Genomic DNA, 20,604 nt, shown 5'->3' with positions numbered 1-20,604 from the left:
TGAGGCAAGAGAATCGCCTAAGCCCTAGATCTGGAAGTTGCTGTGAGCTGTGACGTTATGGCACTCTACCGAGGGTGACAAAATGAAACTGTCTTTAAAAAAGACAATAAGAACAGTTGACAGTGTCCTTACTGATTCATCTTGCAAACATCAACTTGCTTGGCTTATCACTGTTGCTTGGAAGGCTTCATTTGTTTCCGTCAGCACAGATTCTATGTTTCTTAATTTTTGTGTGTCTCAAAACTTTTTATTTTTATTTTTTTTGCAGTTTTTGGCCGGGGTTGGGTTTGAACCCACCACCTCCGGCATATGGGGCCAGCGTCCTACTCCTTTGAGCCACAGGTGCTGCCCTTGTGTGTCTCAAAACTTTTGTAATGACCTACATTCATGTGGTGCATGTTTGGGCTGTGATCATTGTAGGGAAGTGGTCAACTATGAAAGGCTTCATTTGTTTCCGTCAGCACAGACTCTATGTTTCTTAATTTTCTATGTCTCAAAACTTTTTTTTTTCTTTTTTTTTGCAGTTTTGGCCGGAGCTGGGTTTGAACCCCCCACCTCTGGCATATGGGGCCAGCGTCCTCCTTTGAGCCGCAGGTGCTGCCCTTGTGTGTCTCAAAACTTTTGTAATGACCTACATTCATGTGGTGCATGTCTGGTCTGTGATCATTGTAGGGAAGTGGTCAACTATGAAGGTTCTACTGTACTGTTATTCAAATCTACATTGTTACACACCTTTTGGGGGCTTTTATATCAGTAATATCAGACAGTGATATTAAAATCTGCTATAATTTTATCTTCTCTATGAAGTACTGGTAGTTTGTGCATTATATATCACATATTGAAGCTGTATTTTTAAGTGCATAGAGATGTAGAATTGTTACATTATTCTGGTGAATTAGCCTTTTAATCCTTTTCAATGTCTTTTTATCTCTTCTAAAGGTTTTTATTTTAAAGTCTACATTGAATTACTATAGCTACATCACCTTTGTTTTGATTAATATTTATATGGTGTCTCTTTTTCCATTTTATTTTTAATCTTTTTGTGTCTATTCCAGTGCATTTTTTGTAAGCAGCATATGATCAGATAACTTTACAATCCTTTCTGACAGTCTTTTATCTGTTACTTGGTTTATTTAGTTCATTACTGAGTTTAACATAATTTGCTATTATAGTTTAGTTAAAATCCACCATTGGGGCTAAGTGCTGTGGGTCACACCTGTAATCCTAGCATTCTGGGAGGCGAAGGTGAGGGGGTCACTTTAGCTTAGGAGTTTGAGACCAGTAAGAGTGAGACACTATCTCTACTAAAAATAGAAAAATTATCTGGGCGTTGTGATGGGTGCCTGTAGTCCTAGCTATTTAGGAGGCTGGGGCAGGAGGATTGCTTGAACCCTGAATTTGAGGTTGCTGTGAGCTAGGCTGACACCATGGCACTCTAGTATGGGGAACAGAGTGAGACTGTGTCTCAAAAAAAATCCACCATTGTGCTTTTTATTTATCCTTTCTGCTCTATATTCTTTTTTCTTTGCTTTCTTTTTTTGACCATCTTTTGGATCAATTTGGCATTTTTTATTTTTGTACTATTTTCTCCATTAACTTAAAAGTTGTAGCTCGGCGCCTGTAGCTCAAGCGGCTAAGGTGCCAGCTACATACACCTGAGCTGGCGGGTTCGAATCCAGCCCGGGCCTGCCAAACAACGACGGCTGCAACCAAAAAATAGCTGGGCATTGTGGCAGGCGTCTGTAGTCCCAGCTACTTGGGAGGTGGAGGTAGGAGAATCGCTTGAGCCCAGAATTTGGAGGTTGCTGTGAGCTGTGATGCCATAGCCCTCTACCCAGGGTGACAGCTTGAGACTCTGTCTCAAAAAAAAAAAAAAAAAAGTTGTACTTTTACTTTTTTAAAGTTATTATCTTAGAGCATATACCATACGCCCTTGACTTAATACAGTCTAATATTAATTGGTAGTTTAACACTTATCCCAGACAATATAAGGACTCCAAAGATGTATAGTATTTATCAACTTATATGCCATTGGTGTTATATATTTTAATTATTTGAATACATAACTTCAAAATAAGGTTGCATTTTTATTGCTCAGTATTAACATAGTGAAACTTTAAGATTCCCCCCCCCCCATTTAAATGTTGTATGGTACACAGGAAGTATTAAGAAGAATGACAATTTCCTATTTACATAAATTTATGCTTGTAAAACAGAGATGGACTGGATAACTTCAGAAATTTTCTTAAGAGGGCTAGGTGTGGTGGCTCATGCCCATAATCCTAGCACTTCAGGAGGCTGAAACAGAAGGATTGCTTTAGCCCAGGAATTTGAAGTTGCAGTGAGCTATGATGATGCCATTACACTACACCCTGGGCAGTGGAGTTAGAATTTGTCTCAAAAACTTTTTTCTTGGCCGGGCGTGGTGGCTCATGCCTGTAGTCCTAGCTCTGTGGGAGGCTGAGGTGGTTGGATTGCCTGAGCTCAAAGGTTGGAGACCATCCTGAGCTGGAGTGAGCCAGAGTGAGACCCCATCTCTACCAAAAAAAAAAAAGCCAGGTATTGTGGTGGGCACCAGTAGTCCCAGCTACTTGGGAGGCAAAGGGCAAGACAATCACGAAAGGAAGAAAAGAGAAAACAAACAAACAACTTCAAACTAAGATGAGTGAAAGCCAGTTGAAATTGAAAGCAAAATTAAAAAACAAAAAAAACCCCAACTTTTTTCTTTGTGGTGCCCGTAGCTCAGTGGGTAGTGAGCCAGCCACATACACCAAGGCTAGCAGGTTTGAATCCGGCCTGGACCAGCTAACACAACAATGACAACTGCAACAACAAAAAAATAGCTGGGCGTTGTGGCAGGTGCATGTAGTCCCAGCTACTTGGGAGGCTGAGGCAAGAGAATTACTTAAGCCCAAGAGTTTGAGGTTGCTGTGAGCTGTGATGTACGACACTCTACCCAGGGTGACATAGTGAGACTCTGTCTCAAAAAAAAAAAAAATAAAATAAAATAAATACAATTTTTTTTTCTTTAGAGAATTGTATTAAAAACAAAACCACACACACACCTCTACAATTTCTTCTGCCTTTGATTTCTAAGTCCTCCTTCCTCCCAGGACTCTTAGCTTTCTTTTTTCTCTCTGTGCTTTTGGTTTTCTTTTTCACTGATTAAGGCTTTCACTTCCCTGGACCTGTTATCACTTTCTGGTTCCTTTGTTGCAACTTCTGCTGTCTGCAGTTCTTTCTCCACTTTTTCAACTTACCTGTCTCTTGTTAACTTCTTACATTTCACTCAGAAAGTCTGTGCTTTTGTAAAGATAGCTAATCAAGGCCTTCAAGTTGACAAAGCAGCCAGTCACAGTGAATGGGGCATTATCTTTGAGTATTTGACTTTTTGGCTGCGTTTGTTGCTGCTTAGTGTTCAAAAAGTTTTACCACTCAGAACCATCTTAGTTACTTGTGAACACCAGCAAGCTAGTCTCTGTATAAATTGAGGTTTGACTATATTGTTAAGGTAGTTGTGATACTGGTCAATGTAAAATTCATTTTTAATTATAATCTATACATGTATCGAGGTTGTCTATTTTTAAAATTCTCATCTTTCTTCTACAAAGAACGAAAAAATAATAGAACAACAGCTTCTTGTGGATCAACTGAGTGAAGAACTAACAAAACTTAACCTGTCAATGACTTCTTCATCTAAGGAAAATTGTGGTGATGGGCCAGATGCTAGGATTCCTGAAAAGAGACCATATACTGTACCATTTGATACTCATTTGAGTCATTATATTTATATTCCATCCAGACAAGACTCCAGGAAGGTAAAGTCCAAACATTAATCTTTTTCTTATTTTGAGATATAAAAAATATATATTTAATGTCACAGTATATTTGTACAGTCTCAGCAATTTTTTCTGTTTGCTTTTATGGACTTTTGTGTATTCATTTTCTTTTAAACATAAAATTAAAAAATTAATAAATAAGATAATGCATAGTTATATTGAGAGGGAATAGTTGGATGAAGATAATTTTTACACTTCATCAAGGAGAAAAAGATATCCTTTGCCATCATATTTTCAGACATAATTAAGTCTGATATCCTCATGAATTGTTTTCTTCCTTTAACTTTACTAAGTTGAGATGAAGTTGGAGGGTATTTATTTAGGCTTCTTTGGTCTGTCTAATTATTTTCAAAATATTATTATTCAGTCTTACGAAGTTGTCATAAGTCAAGACAGTAAAGAGATGAATATGAAGTTTAGTTTGTGGGTGGGAAACATGCACACAATGATTTCTCTTAAAAATTACCAAGGTATCTCTGTCAGGGAAAAGAAGGCAGGCTTGAGTGTGAATACCAGCTCTGTTGTGTTACCCTGGACATATGACTAGACCCCCCAGTAAGGCCCAGGTTCCTTATCTATAAAAATGGGGGGGGGTAACATGGTGGGGAGGAAAATACATAATTAAATAAATAAATAAGACTTGAGGTGCAGTGGCATGTGCCTGTGGTCCCAGCTACTTAGGAGGATGAGGTCAGGAGGTTCACCTTAGCCCAGGAGTTTGATGCTTCATTGTGCTATGATTATGCTTATGAACAGCCACTATACTCCAGCATGGGCAATAAAGCAAGATTCTGTCTCTAAGAAATATTTTAAACTGAAAAAAAAAAAAGATCTTTTCCCTCTTTCCCTCTAGAGTATATAAGGAAGCATATAAGAAATTAACTCTTCCAGAGGTGGAGAACTTGTGGCCTTCTAGATCTTTAAGTGCAGGCTTTTGACTGATTTCCATATTTTAAAGAACAAATCTTAAGTAACTCTAGATTTACATTTATTCAGAGGGGACATGACTGTTTTCAAACATTTGAAGACTTATCATTAGCTTTATATTTTTTTCTTTAGAGTTAGGAGTGATGAGAGGAAGCACTAAGGAAATACAAAGGAGAACTTATTAATGAGAGTAGCAAAAGATGGCATGAGAGGGCTCAGGGCTTGTTAGAGCCACCACAGTGAATGTGTTTAAGCAGACGCCAGATAATTTCCATTATTGCAGAAGAGAGTCAGACATAAGATGAGGGTTGAACTAGCTAACCTTTCCAGGTAAGTTGTTTCTAGCCTCAAGGCAATATAATTATAGGAGAAAATGATTAGAATTTAAAAATTGGCATTTAGACACATACTCTTTAGTTAGCTGAATTGTCAGTCAGCTTATCTTTGTACTTATATTATGAATCAATACTGTTTGGAGTACTGTTGAAAATGCTGAAATACACTAGTGGTGAGCTGTGGAATGCCGAAGCAACTGAGAGGAGATAAGACCCAATACTTGGGTTAGGAGGAGGCCAGATGAGAGAAGGCTTTATGAACCTGCCATTATGTTGGGCAGAAATGTTACTTGTATAGCAGATCTTATTTGATGTTCATTATTAAGCTGGGCCATTTGGTTTTCTTTGTAATAAGAAATGTTAACAAGGCTTGGCCCCTGTGGCTCAAGCGGCTAAGGCACCAACCACATATACCTGAGCTGGCGGATTCAAATCCAGCCCTGGCCCGCCAAACAACAATGACGGCTGCAACCAAAAAAAAAAAAAAAAAAAATAGCCGGGCGTTGTGGCAGATGCCTGTAGTCCCGGCTACTTGGGAGGCTGAAGCAAGAGAATCGCTTGAGCCTAGGAGTTGGAGGTTGCTGTGAGCTATGATGCCATAGCACTCTAAACCAGGGCGACAGCTTGAGGCTCTGTCTCAGGAAAAAAAAAAAAAAAAGAAATGTTAACAACAAATTACAATCCTAGATAACAAAGTTTGACTTTGAACAAAAAAGTTCTATTTGCTCCTGAAATAGTTCTCAAACGCATACAAGAGAAACCTTGATGCCTGCCAATTATGAGGCAGGATGACCATGCGAAGTACAATGTACTTGTTAGATAAATACTTCTTGATTTGGTTCTTCTGTAAAGAATTCTCCCCCTTGAGGGGAACACTCCACCTAGAAAACTTTACCCCCTGTCCATAGTGGTACTCATGTACAGTCTAGTTAGGTGACTGACAGTAGAGGCATAAAAATCACATAAGAGGATCTTCAGTAATAGGAAGGGTTTTCTGAGAGGGAATATGTGAGGGACCTACTGACAAGTGATTTAATCTTGAACACTATATAAGTATCATATAATTGACCTGCCTAGGGACTATAACAAACTGGTCAGCTTACAGAGATGGTCAACATACGGAACTTCCACTGAGTACATGCAGTGCATGTCTGGCCTATGAAAATTAGGTCAACTTGGGTGGCGCCTGTGGCTCAGTAGGTAGGGTGCCGGCCCCATACACCAAGGGTGGTGGGTTCAAAGCAGCCCTGGCCAAACTGCAAAAAATAGCCAGGCTTGTGGCAGGTGCCTGTAGTCCCAGCTACTGGGGAGGCTGAGGCAAGAGAATCGCCTAAGCCCAGGAGTTGGAGGTTGCTGTGAGCCATGTGACGCCACGGTACTCTACCAGGGCGATAAAGTGAGACTCTGTCTCTACAAAAAGCAGAAAAAAAAGAAAGAAAGAAAATTAGGTCAACTTAAGGAAATGGTCATTATAGGGAGGTGGTCAACTATGGAGGTTCTACTGTATCTGTTACAATTTTAACAGCTTATCATGATTTATACTGATGAATGTCTCCTTTAGGATTTTATTGTTTCCTTTTTTTTTTTTTTTGAGAAATAACCTTAAGGTTTGGTTGCAGAGAAGTGATTAAAAAGGAAGTATTTGGTCATAGAAACTAGAACAAAAGAATAATGGCAATTTCTAATTTATTGTTTTCCAAGATCATTTTTTGAGAATTTAAAGTGCATTTGCAGTAGAAGTATGTTATAATATAGAAATTTGCCATGCTAGCCTAATTTATCCTATGATACATACTAAATATATCATTAGACATATACATCATATGTTAAGCATAAGTAAATATATTCTAATATCCAAATTGGGACTGTTTTGCCCTGGCAGAGAGAGTGGTGACAGCTCTGATTTCTTCCTGTGGTGGGATTTGGATTGGAGGGAGATGCACACCTTTAGCAGCACCGTAGTTGTCTTAAGTGTTCTGAACTGGGAAGAGGGGGGTCTGGCCACATTTATTGTGGAGTTCCTGGACTGTGTTAAGAGCTAGGATGTTTTCCATGCCTTTCCTTGATTTCATTTTGAATGTTATTTTCCATGAAATCATTATTGAGGATATAAGAGCTTTCTAGAAAAGAAAGAGCAATATAAATTCTGAGAGAAGTATGTTTTCAGGAGGCACAATAGTATTGTAAAATTAATTTTGACTTTTTGTGGGAAGAGCATATTTTCAGTGATTATCTATTTTAAGAGTATCTACCTAATAACATCTTAAAAACATTTAGAGTAATAAGATAAAAATAGACATTGTAAAAATTACTTTTTTGTTGTTGGGTGGGGCAATTACTTGCAAGGTCTATACAAGTCCTTCTGTGTATTCTTTGGATCAAGTATTTGCTGAATTTCGAACACGAAGTCAGATGCTGTTGGATCACATAGAAGAACAAGATGAAGTCCTCCATTGCCAATTTTCTGATAACAGTGATGATGAAGAATTAGAAAGCCAAGAGAAATCTGGAATTAGGTATGTTAAATATAGACTGATTTAACAGATGTTATATGATGTAATAAATATAGAAGATATAATTTTGTATTAAAGTGTATCTTTTCCATTGAACATAAGAGTAGGTAGTTTTTGCTAATACATACTGTCAACTAATGTATTATGAACATTGTGTTTGAACACAAATCAGTCTTAAAATGAAAAATAATTATGCTTTTAGAGCTTTTACATTAATTAGATTCTAATTTTCAGAAGGAACTTTTCAAATTTCTTGATTCTACTGCTATGGTGGCAATAGACACAAATTTTCCACTGGCTCCAACTTGGGGTCATCATTTTATTTTGTAAATATTAGTAAAATGTTATTAAATTCTCTTTTTAAAATATAATTAATAATTTTTAATGTTACTGTCACTTTGGGGGGGGGGAACTAATTTGAAGACACATTAAAAATGCTAACAAACAAGTTAATTTTGATTCTAATTTTTTTTTAGATGTACAAGTCACTCATGGACTCGGAAGCCAGGTTCTGTTTGTTCTCTTGTTGAATTGAATGATACTCAGGATGAAACACAAAAGTCAAATTTAGTGAACGAAGGTACATGGGCTTTCTCAATTAACTTAGATCTCTTGGTGTAGGACCTTTCTCTTTTTCTTTAGTTGATAATTTAAGAAACATCTAGGAATTCTTGAAGACCAGAATTTGGTAGAAATGCTTTCCTGGTTGGTAGAACTTCCTTTATGTTCCCTGTTCTACCTCTAATTTTTCAACATCTTTACTCCTTAATAAAAAAGATTTTCTACCAATCAATTCTGATTAGAGATCTAGGCAAACTCTCTCAGAATAGGGATTTTTATATTATAACCTGAGTTAATATGCTTTGGTACTCTTTTTTTTTTTTTTTTTTGCTTTGGTACTCTTAATTACTTTAAAATACATCATAAATAATTTACTAGTGTGTACTTTACTACTTTACTGGCACTCATGTCTAATGTTAGTGATGTATTAGTTTACTAATAATAGCCCAATTAGTTTACTAGGTGCTTGTAATGTTTTAGTACACAATTGACACAGATTTTTTTTTTTACTATTATTTGCATTTATTTTATGTTGCGTGTGTTGCGTGCCAGAAGTTTTTGTTTCTTTGGTTTCTTCTGGGATATCTTTTTTTCCTGTGCTACCTCCTCTTTTGGTTTGGGAACAATTTGTTCCTTTTCAAAGAAACATTACCCTTAAGGGTAATCTCAATGTGGCAGGGGGAGCTCATGTATGGGTTAAGGTGACTGTTAGCTCTGTGAGTTCAGCAATGTAGCTTGGGTGCTTTGTTCACTTGGATATGCTCAGTGACCAGAGAATCTACATCTAAATCCTACGTTCAGCATTCCTCTCTGAAAAATTCAGCACTCTTTTTGGGCAATTGACCCTGTGTCCAGCCTCACTGTTTGGCCTGGGCACAGCTACTAACTCTACCATTGTAACATCAGAGTGATACACACTTTCTTTAAAGTGACATCCTTCACATATTTGGTGGCTTTTCGTACATCCATATCCTTGATGGTCTGGCAGTTTTATATGTGTTCTTAAAGTGAACATGAAGCTTTGAGCCTCCTGACCTGCATGACTTTGTGAGATTTTCTTGGTCCAGTGAATAGCGAACCATTTTCACAGATCACCTCAGGCTGCTTAGGGGAAGAGTTGACACGAATTTTTATGCATTAAATAATAGTATCAAAACATTTATGTTGCAAAAACTATAGTATAGGACATTTAACTTATCTCTTTTGGCCAATGCATGGTCAGCACACAAAAAGTAAAGGTATAGAGAATATAAATAACATGATAAGTGCTACACTATGAAAATAAAGAGCATCTTTTTTAAGAGCCTATATGTGTAATACTTACCAATAATGTAAGTATAATATTTTATACTTACTAAATACATTTATTTTAGTAAAATTTCAAAATGTGGAAAGAGTAAAGTAAGTGCTACTGAAATAGCCATTCTTGAGCTATTTTTTACTGGTCTACAACCGAGGAAGAAACTTAACACCAGAATATAAATGAGTACACTGGTTCCTTCATTGAGAAAATCCTGCTTTGAAAAAAATGTGACCTTAGCTAAAGCTTAGTGACATAGTTGATTGACATTCTGGTGATCTGGAGAGTAACAGTGTGGGGCTACACTCTTACTAACATGGTATAGAATGCATTCACTGATTACAATAAAAGTAGAAGTTAACAGGAAAAAAATTCACCACTTTACTCACCTGGAGATTTTACACCTATTTCAAATCTTAGGTTAAAGGTAATGAAAAACTGTGTGTCCCAAACTGTCACCTTTGACTAGAACATATAAATTTTTTTCTTTTCCTTTCTAAGGAAATAAAAATTTTTACTGTAAGCTTGAAAGCTCAAGTCCTAATTGCTGTATATTTTTCCCTCTCTCTTTCCCTTCCTTTTTTGTCCCTTCCTTGCTACCTCTAAACTACTTTTCTTTTTTAACTCAACTTCCATTGAAATCTTATGAGCAGATAGTTTTATTTCTTTTATTTTAAAGATTTAAAGATTGAATGTCTCCAGGAGAGTCACGAGTTGAATTTGCAAAAATTAAGGAATTCAGAACGCCTACTTACTGAAGCTAAACAAAAAATGAGAGAACTTACAATTAACATCAAGATGAAGGAAGATCTGATTAAAGAATTAATAAAAACAGGTAATAGTAACCTGTGAACCAGCTTATGCGAGACAAAAAAAAAAAAAACTTCTAAAATTGCTTCTGATGTGGTAACATTTAGTTTTTGAAGCTCAAGAATACCAGTAGGATTGGTTTTGGTATGACAAGGTGTGTGTTAGAGCTAATATGTAGAGGTTAGTTATCAAAAAATCTTTGTAATGTTGGGATTTCATCCCTGAATTGTTCTAACCACTGTAAACTCTGTGTTGCACTGAAGCTCTACAGCACTTAACTTTTTTTTTTTTTGCCATTTAAGAAGCTTTATACTTGGCATCTAGGAATATGTCTGAGATATTTTTTCTAGTTCACTTTAATAATACTTATTTTAAATTATTAACTTTATTTCCTTAGGTTATTCTTTTTTTTTTTTTTTTTTGTAGAGACAGAGTCTCACTTTATCGCCCTCGATAGAGTGCCGTGGCATCACACAGCTCACAGCAACCTCCAACTCCTGGGCTGAAGTGATTCTCTTGCCTCAGCCTCCCGAGTAGCTGGGACTACAGGCGCCCGCCACAACGCCCAGCTATTTTTTGGTTTGCAGTTCAGCTGGGGCTGGGTTTGAACCCGCCACCCTCGGTATATGGGGCTGGCGCCCTACCGACTGAGCCACAGGTGCTGCCCTCCTTAGGTTATTCTTAACATTAATTATAAACTTTATATTTTAGATGTAGATTTTTATTTCACTAAAGATGTGAGGATTTGTTCTGAGATCTCTTCTCTTGGGTGAGCCAGTATTTTTAGCTTTTGACCCCTATGTCTCAAATCCTTTATGCTGGGAGTATGTACCACATCCCATCCTCATCCTCCGTTAGATTAGGCTTGCCTTAGAAAGGGCATCTCAGGCTTTTTCATTTCTTCCCCCCAGAATACTAAATACTAGCTTTGACTAGTTTGAAATTTAGTAAAGAATCAAAGGAATAAGAGCTACTACTAGCATTTCTTTCCCCCAGTCCTATGAAAAACAACTCTCTGGTTTCATTTGGAAGAAATGAAGAAAATAGTATCTTCTTTTTATTGAATCCCAAGGCTAGAATCACACTATATCAGTTATGGTGTGTCCCAAATCCATTGTAAGCAAGAATAATCCTGCCTCCCTCCTTCTTTCTTTTTCCTACAAGTTTGGTTTTTGGTTATTGGTCTTCTTTTCTCAACCTCCTCTTCTTAGCCGCTTTTCCACAGCTTTCTCCCTCCTCATTCCTAGTGGATGTTTGTGATATGCATCATCTTAGCTCCAGTTATCACAGATAAGCAGATCTTTCCTCACAGGCAGGATCAAATCTCAGATGACCTCTCTTGGGACTATCTAAGAGTTTAAATGGCTTCTTCATCCCCAAGATTTCAAGGTGCTGCTTGTGTAAGTTGGGGATGTTTATGCCCTGGAATAAATGATTTTCTTTCAGAGAGGTTATCTCACCAGAGATCTCACTTAATGGCCTGCTAGTATACCCATCTTGATTGCTTTAAAATAGAGGTTGCCTGAGCTAAGACAGATAACATCCTTTTCTTACTTACAATGATCCAGAGGCAGTTTGGAACTTTCCTAAAGATCCTCAGAGATGGTGAATGGTAAAAGAGTCAATGTATGCTTACTTTTATTTGATTTTTTTTTTTTTTTTTTTTTTTTAGACAGAGCCTCAAGCTGTCACCCTGGGTAAAGTGCCATAGTATCACAGCTCACAGCAACCTCCAACTCCTGGGCTCAAGTGATTTTCCTGCCTCCACCTCCCAAGTAGCTGGGATTGCGGGCTCCTGCCACAACACCCGGCCATTTTTAAGTTGCAGCCATCATTGTTGTTTGGGGGGCCCTGGCTGGATTCAAACCCACCAGCTCAGGTGTATGTAGCTGGCGCCTTAGCCATTTGAGCCACAGGCGCCAAGCCATGTGTGCTTACTTTTAAACATCTCATTGAAGACATCCTGAATAGTAGCTACTTCAGCCAACAGTAATAACAGGACAACTATGTTGTATTTCATAAATCCTAAAACACATTTTTTAAACATTTACTATCTCTGTAATCAGGATGCATCTTTCAATCAGTGGCAGCTTAGCATTTTATCATGGTGTAATTGATACTGTATATTTTTTGAGCGGCTCATAAACTATCAGTGTGTTGAACAATCAATGAACAATCCAGGAAGATTTGTTAAAATACAGTAGTTGTGTATATTTTAAAATTAATCAAATAATCATAGAGTTTTAGAGCCAGAAGATAGTTCACAGAGCCATTTATTTCAGTAATTATTTTATTAAAAAATTACAAGCTTTTCTGTATAATAATACAGTTTAAACTATATTAAACTATAACTGTCATATATGGTCCCTGGTGATTATTTATCACCTGAGCTCTACACTTCTATTTCCTACTGTCACAAGTTTGTTTAGTTTAGGAACAATCGCCTATTCAGAGCAAATCAAAACCAAGTTTTTCGGGTTAATAGCTGGGCTTAGAATGAAAAAATACATAGGAGCATCTATAGTCTGTTCTGTGTTAAGTATTCTAAGTAAAGCATTTTAAAAGAATTTATCTTAGGGCTGGGCTCATGCCTGTAATCCAAGCACTTGGGAGGCTGAGGTGGGTGGATTGCCTGAGCTCATGGGTTCGAGACCACCTTGAGCAAGAGCGAGACCCCCTACCCTGAGCAAAGAGCTGGGCTTTGTGGCAGGTGCCTGTAGTCCCAGCTACTTGGGAGGCTGAGGCAAGAGAATTGCTTGAGCCCAAGAGTTTGAGGTTGCTATGAACTATGTTGCCAGGACACTCTACTGAGGGCAACAAAGCGAAACTCTGTCTCAAAAAAAAAAAAAAACATTCATTTTTAATAAGTTTAGTGTAATGGAAAAGGGAAAAGGTGAGCTCTAAATGAAAAGATTCTTTTTTTTTTTTTTTTTTGTAGAGACAGAGTCTCACTTTATGGCCCTCGGTAGAGTGCCATGGCATCACACAGCTCACAGCAACCTCCAACTCCTGGGCTTAAGCGATTCTCTTGCCTCAGCCTCCCAAGTAGCTGGGACTACAGGCGCCCGCCACAACGCCCAGCTATTTTTTGGTTGCAGTTCAGCCAGGGCTGGATTTGAACCCGCCACCCTCGGTATATGGGGCCGGCGCCTTACCAACTGAGCCACAGGCACCGCCCAGTGAAAAGATTCTTAAGAGATAAAACATTCAGATGTATTGTAGACCTTATTTAGATTCTGATTAAAATAAACCAGTATAAAAGACAGTTTGAGACAATTACGGAAGTCTGACTATGGACTGGTGGGTTTTACTGTTGTTAAGTGTGATAATGACATTTTGATTATGTCCATATATTATACATGCTTATTGAAGAACCTATAGGTGAGGTGATATGATATCTGAGATTGCTTTATAGTATTTAAACAAAGTAAACAAAAGAAGGCTTTTTTTTTTTTTTTTTTTTTTAAGGTGACTGGGTCTCACTGTGTTGCCCAGGCTGGAGTGCAGTGGTACAATCATAGCTCACTACAGCCTCAGTCTCCTGGAAAAGCAGTCCTATCTTAGCTTCCTGAGTAACTAGTAGGCATGCACCACTATGCCTGGCTAATTTTCAAATTTTTTGTAGACACACGGTCTCACTATGTTGCCCAGGCTGGTCTTGAACTCTAGCCTGCGCCTCTCATACAGCCAAAAGAAGTCATATTTGAAGCAGCTGTGACAAAGGTTTAATATCTCAAATCTGGGGGATAGGGGTTAATTTTATTATGTATTTTGTTATGTTCAAAATTTTTCAAAAAAGAATTCAAGGAGACAGATTATGGGTAGCAGGAAGCCAAAGCGTACTAAGTAAGAGGGCAAAAAATCATTCCATATATTATTCTTAATTGAGTTTGATGCCAGCAAAGCTCAACTGCAAATTCAGAGGCTCAGCAATGTCACACTAAAACACAAAAGATAAGATGAACCACTGAGAAGACTAAATGGCAGAAGATGGGAATAGTCATTAATGACCTAATCATTAAGAGGCCTGGTGGCAAGCTGTGTTTGGTGATAAGTGGAGTGGGGGGCTGGATTTTTAATGCTGTGACTTAAAAAATACTATCACTGGGCTGGATTTTTAGAGTAGAGCATTTTTATGTTTTTGATGTTTTAATTTTTTTGCCTAATTTATAATTGTTATTACTGTTATTATGGTGAAGGTAATGATGCCAAATCTGTAAGCAAACAGTATTCTCTGAAAGTAACAAAACTAGAGCATGATGCAGAGCAGGCGAAAGTGGAACTAACTGAAACACAAAAGCAGCTACAGGAGCTGGAGAACAAAGATCTTTCTGATGCTGCTTTGAAGGTAAAATTACAAAAAGAATTCCGTAAAAAGATGGATGCAGCAAAGTTGAAAGTCCAGGTAATTTTTAAAATCTAATTGAGAAAACTTATTTAAGCTTTCCTGCTTTTGGGCATTCTGGTACTAAATTAAGAAAGAAGTGGGATTTAGTTTTTACCAGCCCAGCAAGAGAAAATGGGTGTCAACTTCTCTTTTTCAGTGTGCTGGTTGGTTTACCTATTTTATAATCTGGGTAGTATATTTTTTAATTCAAGAAGTGTACTATTTTAATCTTCATGTCAGAAACCATATGGTAAGAAATATAAAGAAAATCATAGAAATAGTGTCCTTTTCTGAAGGATAAAGGATTACATAATGGTTAAATAATACATATAAAACATCTGGTAGTGATATGGTACTTTGTAGACACTCAACAAATGGGAACTATTTCAGACAATTTTCTGAAACTATAACTGATTGATTGGGTTAAGAAAGGTTAATAAGGTTTATTACTACAACTCCTTAATTTCTTAATGGCTGGATTTAGCTATAACTTCAGAAATAGCTACAGTTAAAAATTCTATGAGAAATGTTTTGTTACAGAGAGATTTTGTGTAACGAAGCCATTTCCAGATATTTTGGAGATAGACACAGTGCTTTGTCAGACTGATCATTATGAACTTTCTAGAATGCCTTTTCAGTTCTTTTCATCTCACATTCTCTTGTTTCCATATTGTAGAAACATCTATTGTTTTCATTATAGGTAGAGTTGAGAGTTGAATTGTAGTAAACCTCTTCAGAGGTATTTTGTTTTTGGAACTGTACCATCATTACTTTCTTTCAACAGATAAATGTTTGCTTTATATACATCCAGTGTGCCAGGTCCTATTCTAGGTGGAGATGCAGAGTTGAACAGGCCAAAAAAGTCCCTTCTAGGGTTTTAATGCCACCTCAATATCTGGATATTTCCACTAAAAGTTGTTATGTAAGTAGCCTCTTTAGTCTACACCAAATTAAAATATGACTCGAATGTTTGAACTGCTTAAAGGAGAATGTGGTGATCGTCTATGCCATGCTTTCCATTTTTCTTCAGAATACTCACTTCTACTTATTTATCTACTTATCCTCTGAGTAGCTTGAGGTCAATAATGTTTTACTTCTTGACCCTTTAAATTAGTGCTGGGATGTCTAACAGATATTTATTTTAATAAACTATTAGTAGAATAAAACTATTAAGATTTTTCCTTTGTGTTTTTTGTGAAATTTTATTGATAATTTAATAGGTGTATATTCTGGCTTCAGTTCTGATTGTCATTTTTATACTTAATAACTCAAATCATTGTTTTTATGAGGAAGTTATATATATTTATCATGTACATCTGTAGTTTAAGCCTTGTTTATGGATTTAACAAAGGTTATTTTTGTATTTATTTATATCTCATACAACTAAAGGGAGGGGAGGGAGGGGGGAGGGAGGGGGAAGGAGGGGGATTAATGGGATTACACCTGCGGTGCATCTTACAAGGGTATATGTGAATCCTAGTAAATGTGGAATGTAAAGGTCTTAGCAAAATAACTAAGAAAATGCTACAAAAGCTATGTTAATTAATGTGATGAAAATGTGTCAAACGATCTATGAACCAAGTGTATGGTGCCCCACGATCATACTAATGTACACAGCTATGGTTTAATAAAAAAAAAAAATAAAAAAAATAGTTGAGATTAAAAGATTAAGCATCATTATTATAATAGCGAGTTTGTGAATTATCATGTCTTCCATGATTTCCATGTTTTCTGCTACATGGCCTTTCCTGCTAACAGTACTGATGAGAAAGGGAAAAGAAAGGTGTAGAACTTAATCTCAAAAGAAACATCTGATACAGCAGAAGATGGAAACAAGACATTTCTGTGCCTTTTACATGTCCATGCACTATTGGTGGGGCTGAGGATGCCAAGAATATTGAGGAAGATGATAGTTACCACTTACTGAATGTCTACAAAGTACCATATACATACCATATATTTTATACGTATTATTTAATCATTATGTAATCCTTCAAAGTGGGCATTTTTACCCTATTTTACAACCAAGGAAACTAAGGTTTAGAAAGGTAAAATATCTCATTCAGAGGATATATATCTCATTCAAAATATCTCATTTACTTTTTTTAAATTAAAAAACCCTAAATTCTGTATTTTTTTATGTCTTTAGATCTACATGGAGAGTTATAAGCTGCATTAATAGTTTAATGCTAAGAAAGGTGCACTTTTGTTTATCTGCGGAACAACTGCCAACCACATCTTACTTTTATATAAAATTATCAGGATGTACACTGATATTTTCAATATTACATGAAAAAGACACTAAAATGCTGGTATTATAATTTTTGTTACAGTATTGAAATTACCATCATTGATAAGTGGGAAAGTCAATGTCCAAATTTAGGAATGGGAAATTGCAGCCTCCAAGCCAGTAACAGTCAGAGTAGTACATCTGTAGATTGTTTGTTCTTGGTCTGTGACAAGGTAAAGGTCATCAGTGCAAAAAAGTCTTGGATGAAAATGTCACCAGAATCTAATAATGTGCTTAGCAGTACAAATTGACAACGTCTATGAACTAGTACTAGTACAGAGACCACACTTTGAAAAGCACTGCTATAAGCTGCAGTGCCTATTTAGTGTTTATTTTAATTAGAAGAAAACATGTTTAGGTTAAGCTTTATTGACAACATAAAGGAAATGGAGAATTGTGGTATGCATAATTTATGAATGACCTCAACTTTTTTATGCCACCTAAGAGGTACTTGGTGCATGCTAAACATATAAGTCTAAAATGTTTGTTTGATCAGCATTAAATTGTAATTCTCTAGTAATTTAATTAGTAGTGTAAACACTTTTAAAATGTTAGCAAATTTTTAATGCTAGCTATAGGTAATTTTAGTTAGATCAGGAGAAGCTTTACTTAAATTAAATGTTAAAGAGTGATTATACTGGAAAATGGTGTCAGTTCTGATCATCTTAATTCAGGGATTAATGATTGAAGGGTACAGAAAACAAGAGCACAGTGGAATACTGTGTAGTCACATAGAGCAATTCTGTAGGAAAAGGCCTCTAAGATAAGTAGGAAAAAAGGGAAGGGGAGAGTGTCTGCATAGAATATATATGAAACTATTTGCATAAATTATTTCTAGAAAAATATTTAAGACATTGCTAATTTTGTCTTGGGGAGCAGGTCAAGTAGATTAGGGATCTAGGATAAGAGTGAATTTTTTAAAATATGAATTCAGTTTTAACTTTTACCATGTATACAGGGTGTCCATAAAGTATATAATTTTTTTGTTGTTGTTGTTTAGCAGGCCTGGGCCAGGTTGGAACCTGCTAGCCCCAGTGCTCGGGGCCAACACTCTAACCATTGAGCTACAGGCGCCCTGCTTTAAAGTGTGTAATATTTTTAAATTAAAATACATACTAAATACAAGACATGATTGCAAGAGGGACTTTGCCTAACAATTGCAATCAGTGTAACCTGGCTTATTGTACCCTCAATGAATCCCCAACAACAACAACAAAAAAAATACATACTAAATAATAAAAAAGCAGAGCCCACTTTGGTTTGATTTTTAGCATCAGAAAGCCTCATCATTCTTTTTATATTTATATATCTGATGAAATTATTATAATTTCTCTAATTGGAAAATTAGAATATAGAAGAATAAACAGTTGTTTGTGAACTTGTCAAATATCGATGAAAATGTAGATTAAATGCCCGGTCTTACCATTGAACAAAAAGATTAAGTTTAGTTGATGAATATGAAATATTCATTTTTTTCATTTTGAAATATTCCATATGATCTCAGGTCTTACAGAAGAAGCAACAAGATAGTAAGAAATTGGCATCACTGTTAATCCAAAATGAGAAGCGTGCTAATGAACTAGAGCAGAATGTAGATCACATGAAATATCAAAAGGTACAGCTGCAAAAAAGATTTCGAGAAGAAAATGAAAAAAGGAAGCAACTGGATGCAGAAATTAAGCGGGATCAACAAAAAATCAGAGTAATATTGTCCTACATTCCTGCTAAGTATAATGACATGTTAAACAACCCAGAGCTAACGAAGCCAAAGTCTTGATTCATTTTGCTTCTGAAATACCTATCCTTGACCTGCCCTTAATTGCTGTCCTTGTTCACGTAAAAGCTTTGTTCATCTACATAGTAAAACCTATTTATTGAATTCTGAGTACTGTCTTGAAGGCTTTGACTTCACAAAAGAAGGTATAGTGGTAACATTTCTCTTAGTAGGATCTTAACTTTAGCTGAGGTTGTAAAAAACATAAATTTTTAAAACCAAATTTCTAAGTATCTATCATTTGAATAGGATTTCCCATTTTCAAAGTGTTTTGATGTGCATTGTCCATGTGGCTACATGGAAAAAAGTTCCAGATAAAGTGCTACCATTTCACTCGTAGTGAGTAGAAATGTCATCAGACCTGAATGGCTGGTACTACAGATGTCAGCCTGGGCTCTGGCGCCAGGGTGGCATGGGTTCAGATCTCAGCTCTTTCAGTTCCTGACTAAGAGATTTACTGAGAAAATCACTTACCCTCTTTGAATCTTTATCGTTATTTAAAGTAGACTTAGTTATACTTGTCTTACAGAGCTTTTTTTTTGGAACAAAAAATAAAGATAATGATCATTATCAATCACTTATTTAGCACTGTCTTGCCAGTTTCTATTCTGTTGAAATGTTTAGCTGAATGCAAGTCCTGGAACATAATTGGAGATTTCATAGATTTTTTTTTAAATTAAGATTTTATTTTTTAAGAGCAATTTTAGGTTCACAGTGGAATTGAAAAGAAGATACAGCAATGTGCCACATAGCCTTCCCCATTATTATATTTTAAAAATTTTATTATTAAATCATAGCTGTGTACATTAATGCGATCATGGGGCACCATACACTGGTTTTATAGACCATTTGACATATTTTCATCACACTGGTTAACATAGCCATCCTGGCATTTTCTTAGTTATTGTGTTAAGACATTTATATTCTACATTTACTAAGTTCCACATGTACCCTTGTAAGATGCACCATAGGTGTAATCCCACCAATCATCCTCCCTCCCGGCATCTTCCCTCATCTCTCCCCTTCCTCTCCCCCTTTCCCCATATTCTTAGGTTATAACTGGGCTATAGCTTTCATATGAAAGCCATAAATTAGTTTCATAGTAGGGCTGAGTATATTGGATACTTTTTCTTCCATACTTGAGATACTTTACTAAGAAGAATATGTTCCTGCTTCATCCATGTAAACATCAAAGAGGTAAAGTCTCTATCTTTAAGTCTGCATAATATTCCATGGTGTACATATACCATAATTTATTAATCCATTCGTGGATCGATGGGCACTTGGGCTTTTTCCATGACTTAGCAATTATGAATTGGGCTGCAATGAACATTATGCTACAAATATCTTTGTTATAATGTTATTTTTGGTCTTCTGAGTATATACCTAGTAGAAGAATTATAGGATTGAATGGCAGGTCTATTTTTAGATTTCTAAGTGTTCTCCAAACATCTTTCCAAAAGGAATGTATTAATTTGCATTACCACCAGCAGTGTAGAAGTGTTCTCTTTTCTCTACATCCATACCAACATCTCTGGTCTTGGGATTTTGTGATATGGGCTAATCTTACTGGAGTTAGATGATATCTCAGAGTAGTTTTGCATTTCTCTGATGATTAAGGATGATAAGCATTTTTTCATGTCTGTAGGCTGTGCGCCTGTCTTCTTCAGAGAAGTTTCTTTTCAAGTCCCTTGCCCAGCCTGCAATGGGATCACTTGTTCTTTTCTTGCTTATACATTTGAGTTCTCTATGGATTCTGGTAATTAAACCTTGGTTGGAGACATAACCTGCAAATATCTTCTCCCATCTGAGGGCTGTCTGCTTGCTTTACTTACTGTGTTCTTGGCTGTGCAGAAGCTTTTTTTTTT

At 36.4% G+C, this 20,604-nt stretch overlaps 1 protein-coding gene across 1 annotated transcript in view; it reads left to right on the top strand.

The window, feature by feature from the left end:
• The window catches only part of KIF27 (kinesin family member 27), a 135,356-nt gene that overhangs the window by 65,800 nt on the left and 48,952 nt on the right, over nt 1–20,604 (top strand). The window contains exons 6-11 of the mRNA XM_053576488.1: nt 3,612–3,818; nt 7,448–7,617; nt 8,091–8,194; nt 10,155–10,310; nt 14,485–14,690; nt 18,467–18,664. Coding sequence (XP_053432463.1) covers nt 3,612–3,818; nt 7,448–7,617; nt 8,091–8,194; nt 10,155–10,310; nt 14,485–14,690; nt 18,467–18,664 — 1,041 coding nt within the window. The remainder of the gene's footprint in view (nt 1–3,611; nt 3,819–7,447; nt 7,618–8,090; nt 8,195–10,154; nt 10,311–14,484; nt 14,691–18,466; nt 18,665–20,604) is intronic.

Source organism: Nycticebus coucang, chromosome 2 (genome assembly GCF_027406575.1).
Source record: "Nycticebus coucang isolate mNycCou1 chromosome 2, mNycCou1.pri, whole genome shotgun sequence".
Taxonomy (NCBI): domain Eukaryota; kingdom Metazoa; phylum Chordata; class Mammalia; order Primates; family Lorisidae; genus Nycticebus; species Nycticebus coucang.
The sequence above is the reverse complement of the archived record's forward strand: the minus strand, read 5'-3'. Positions and strand labels throughout refer to the sequence as shown.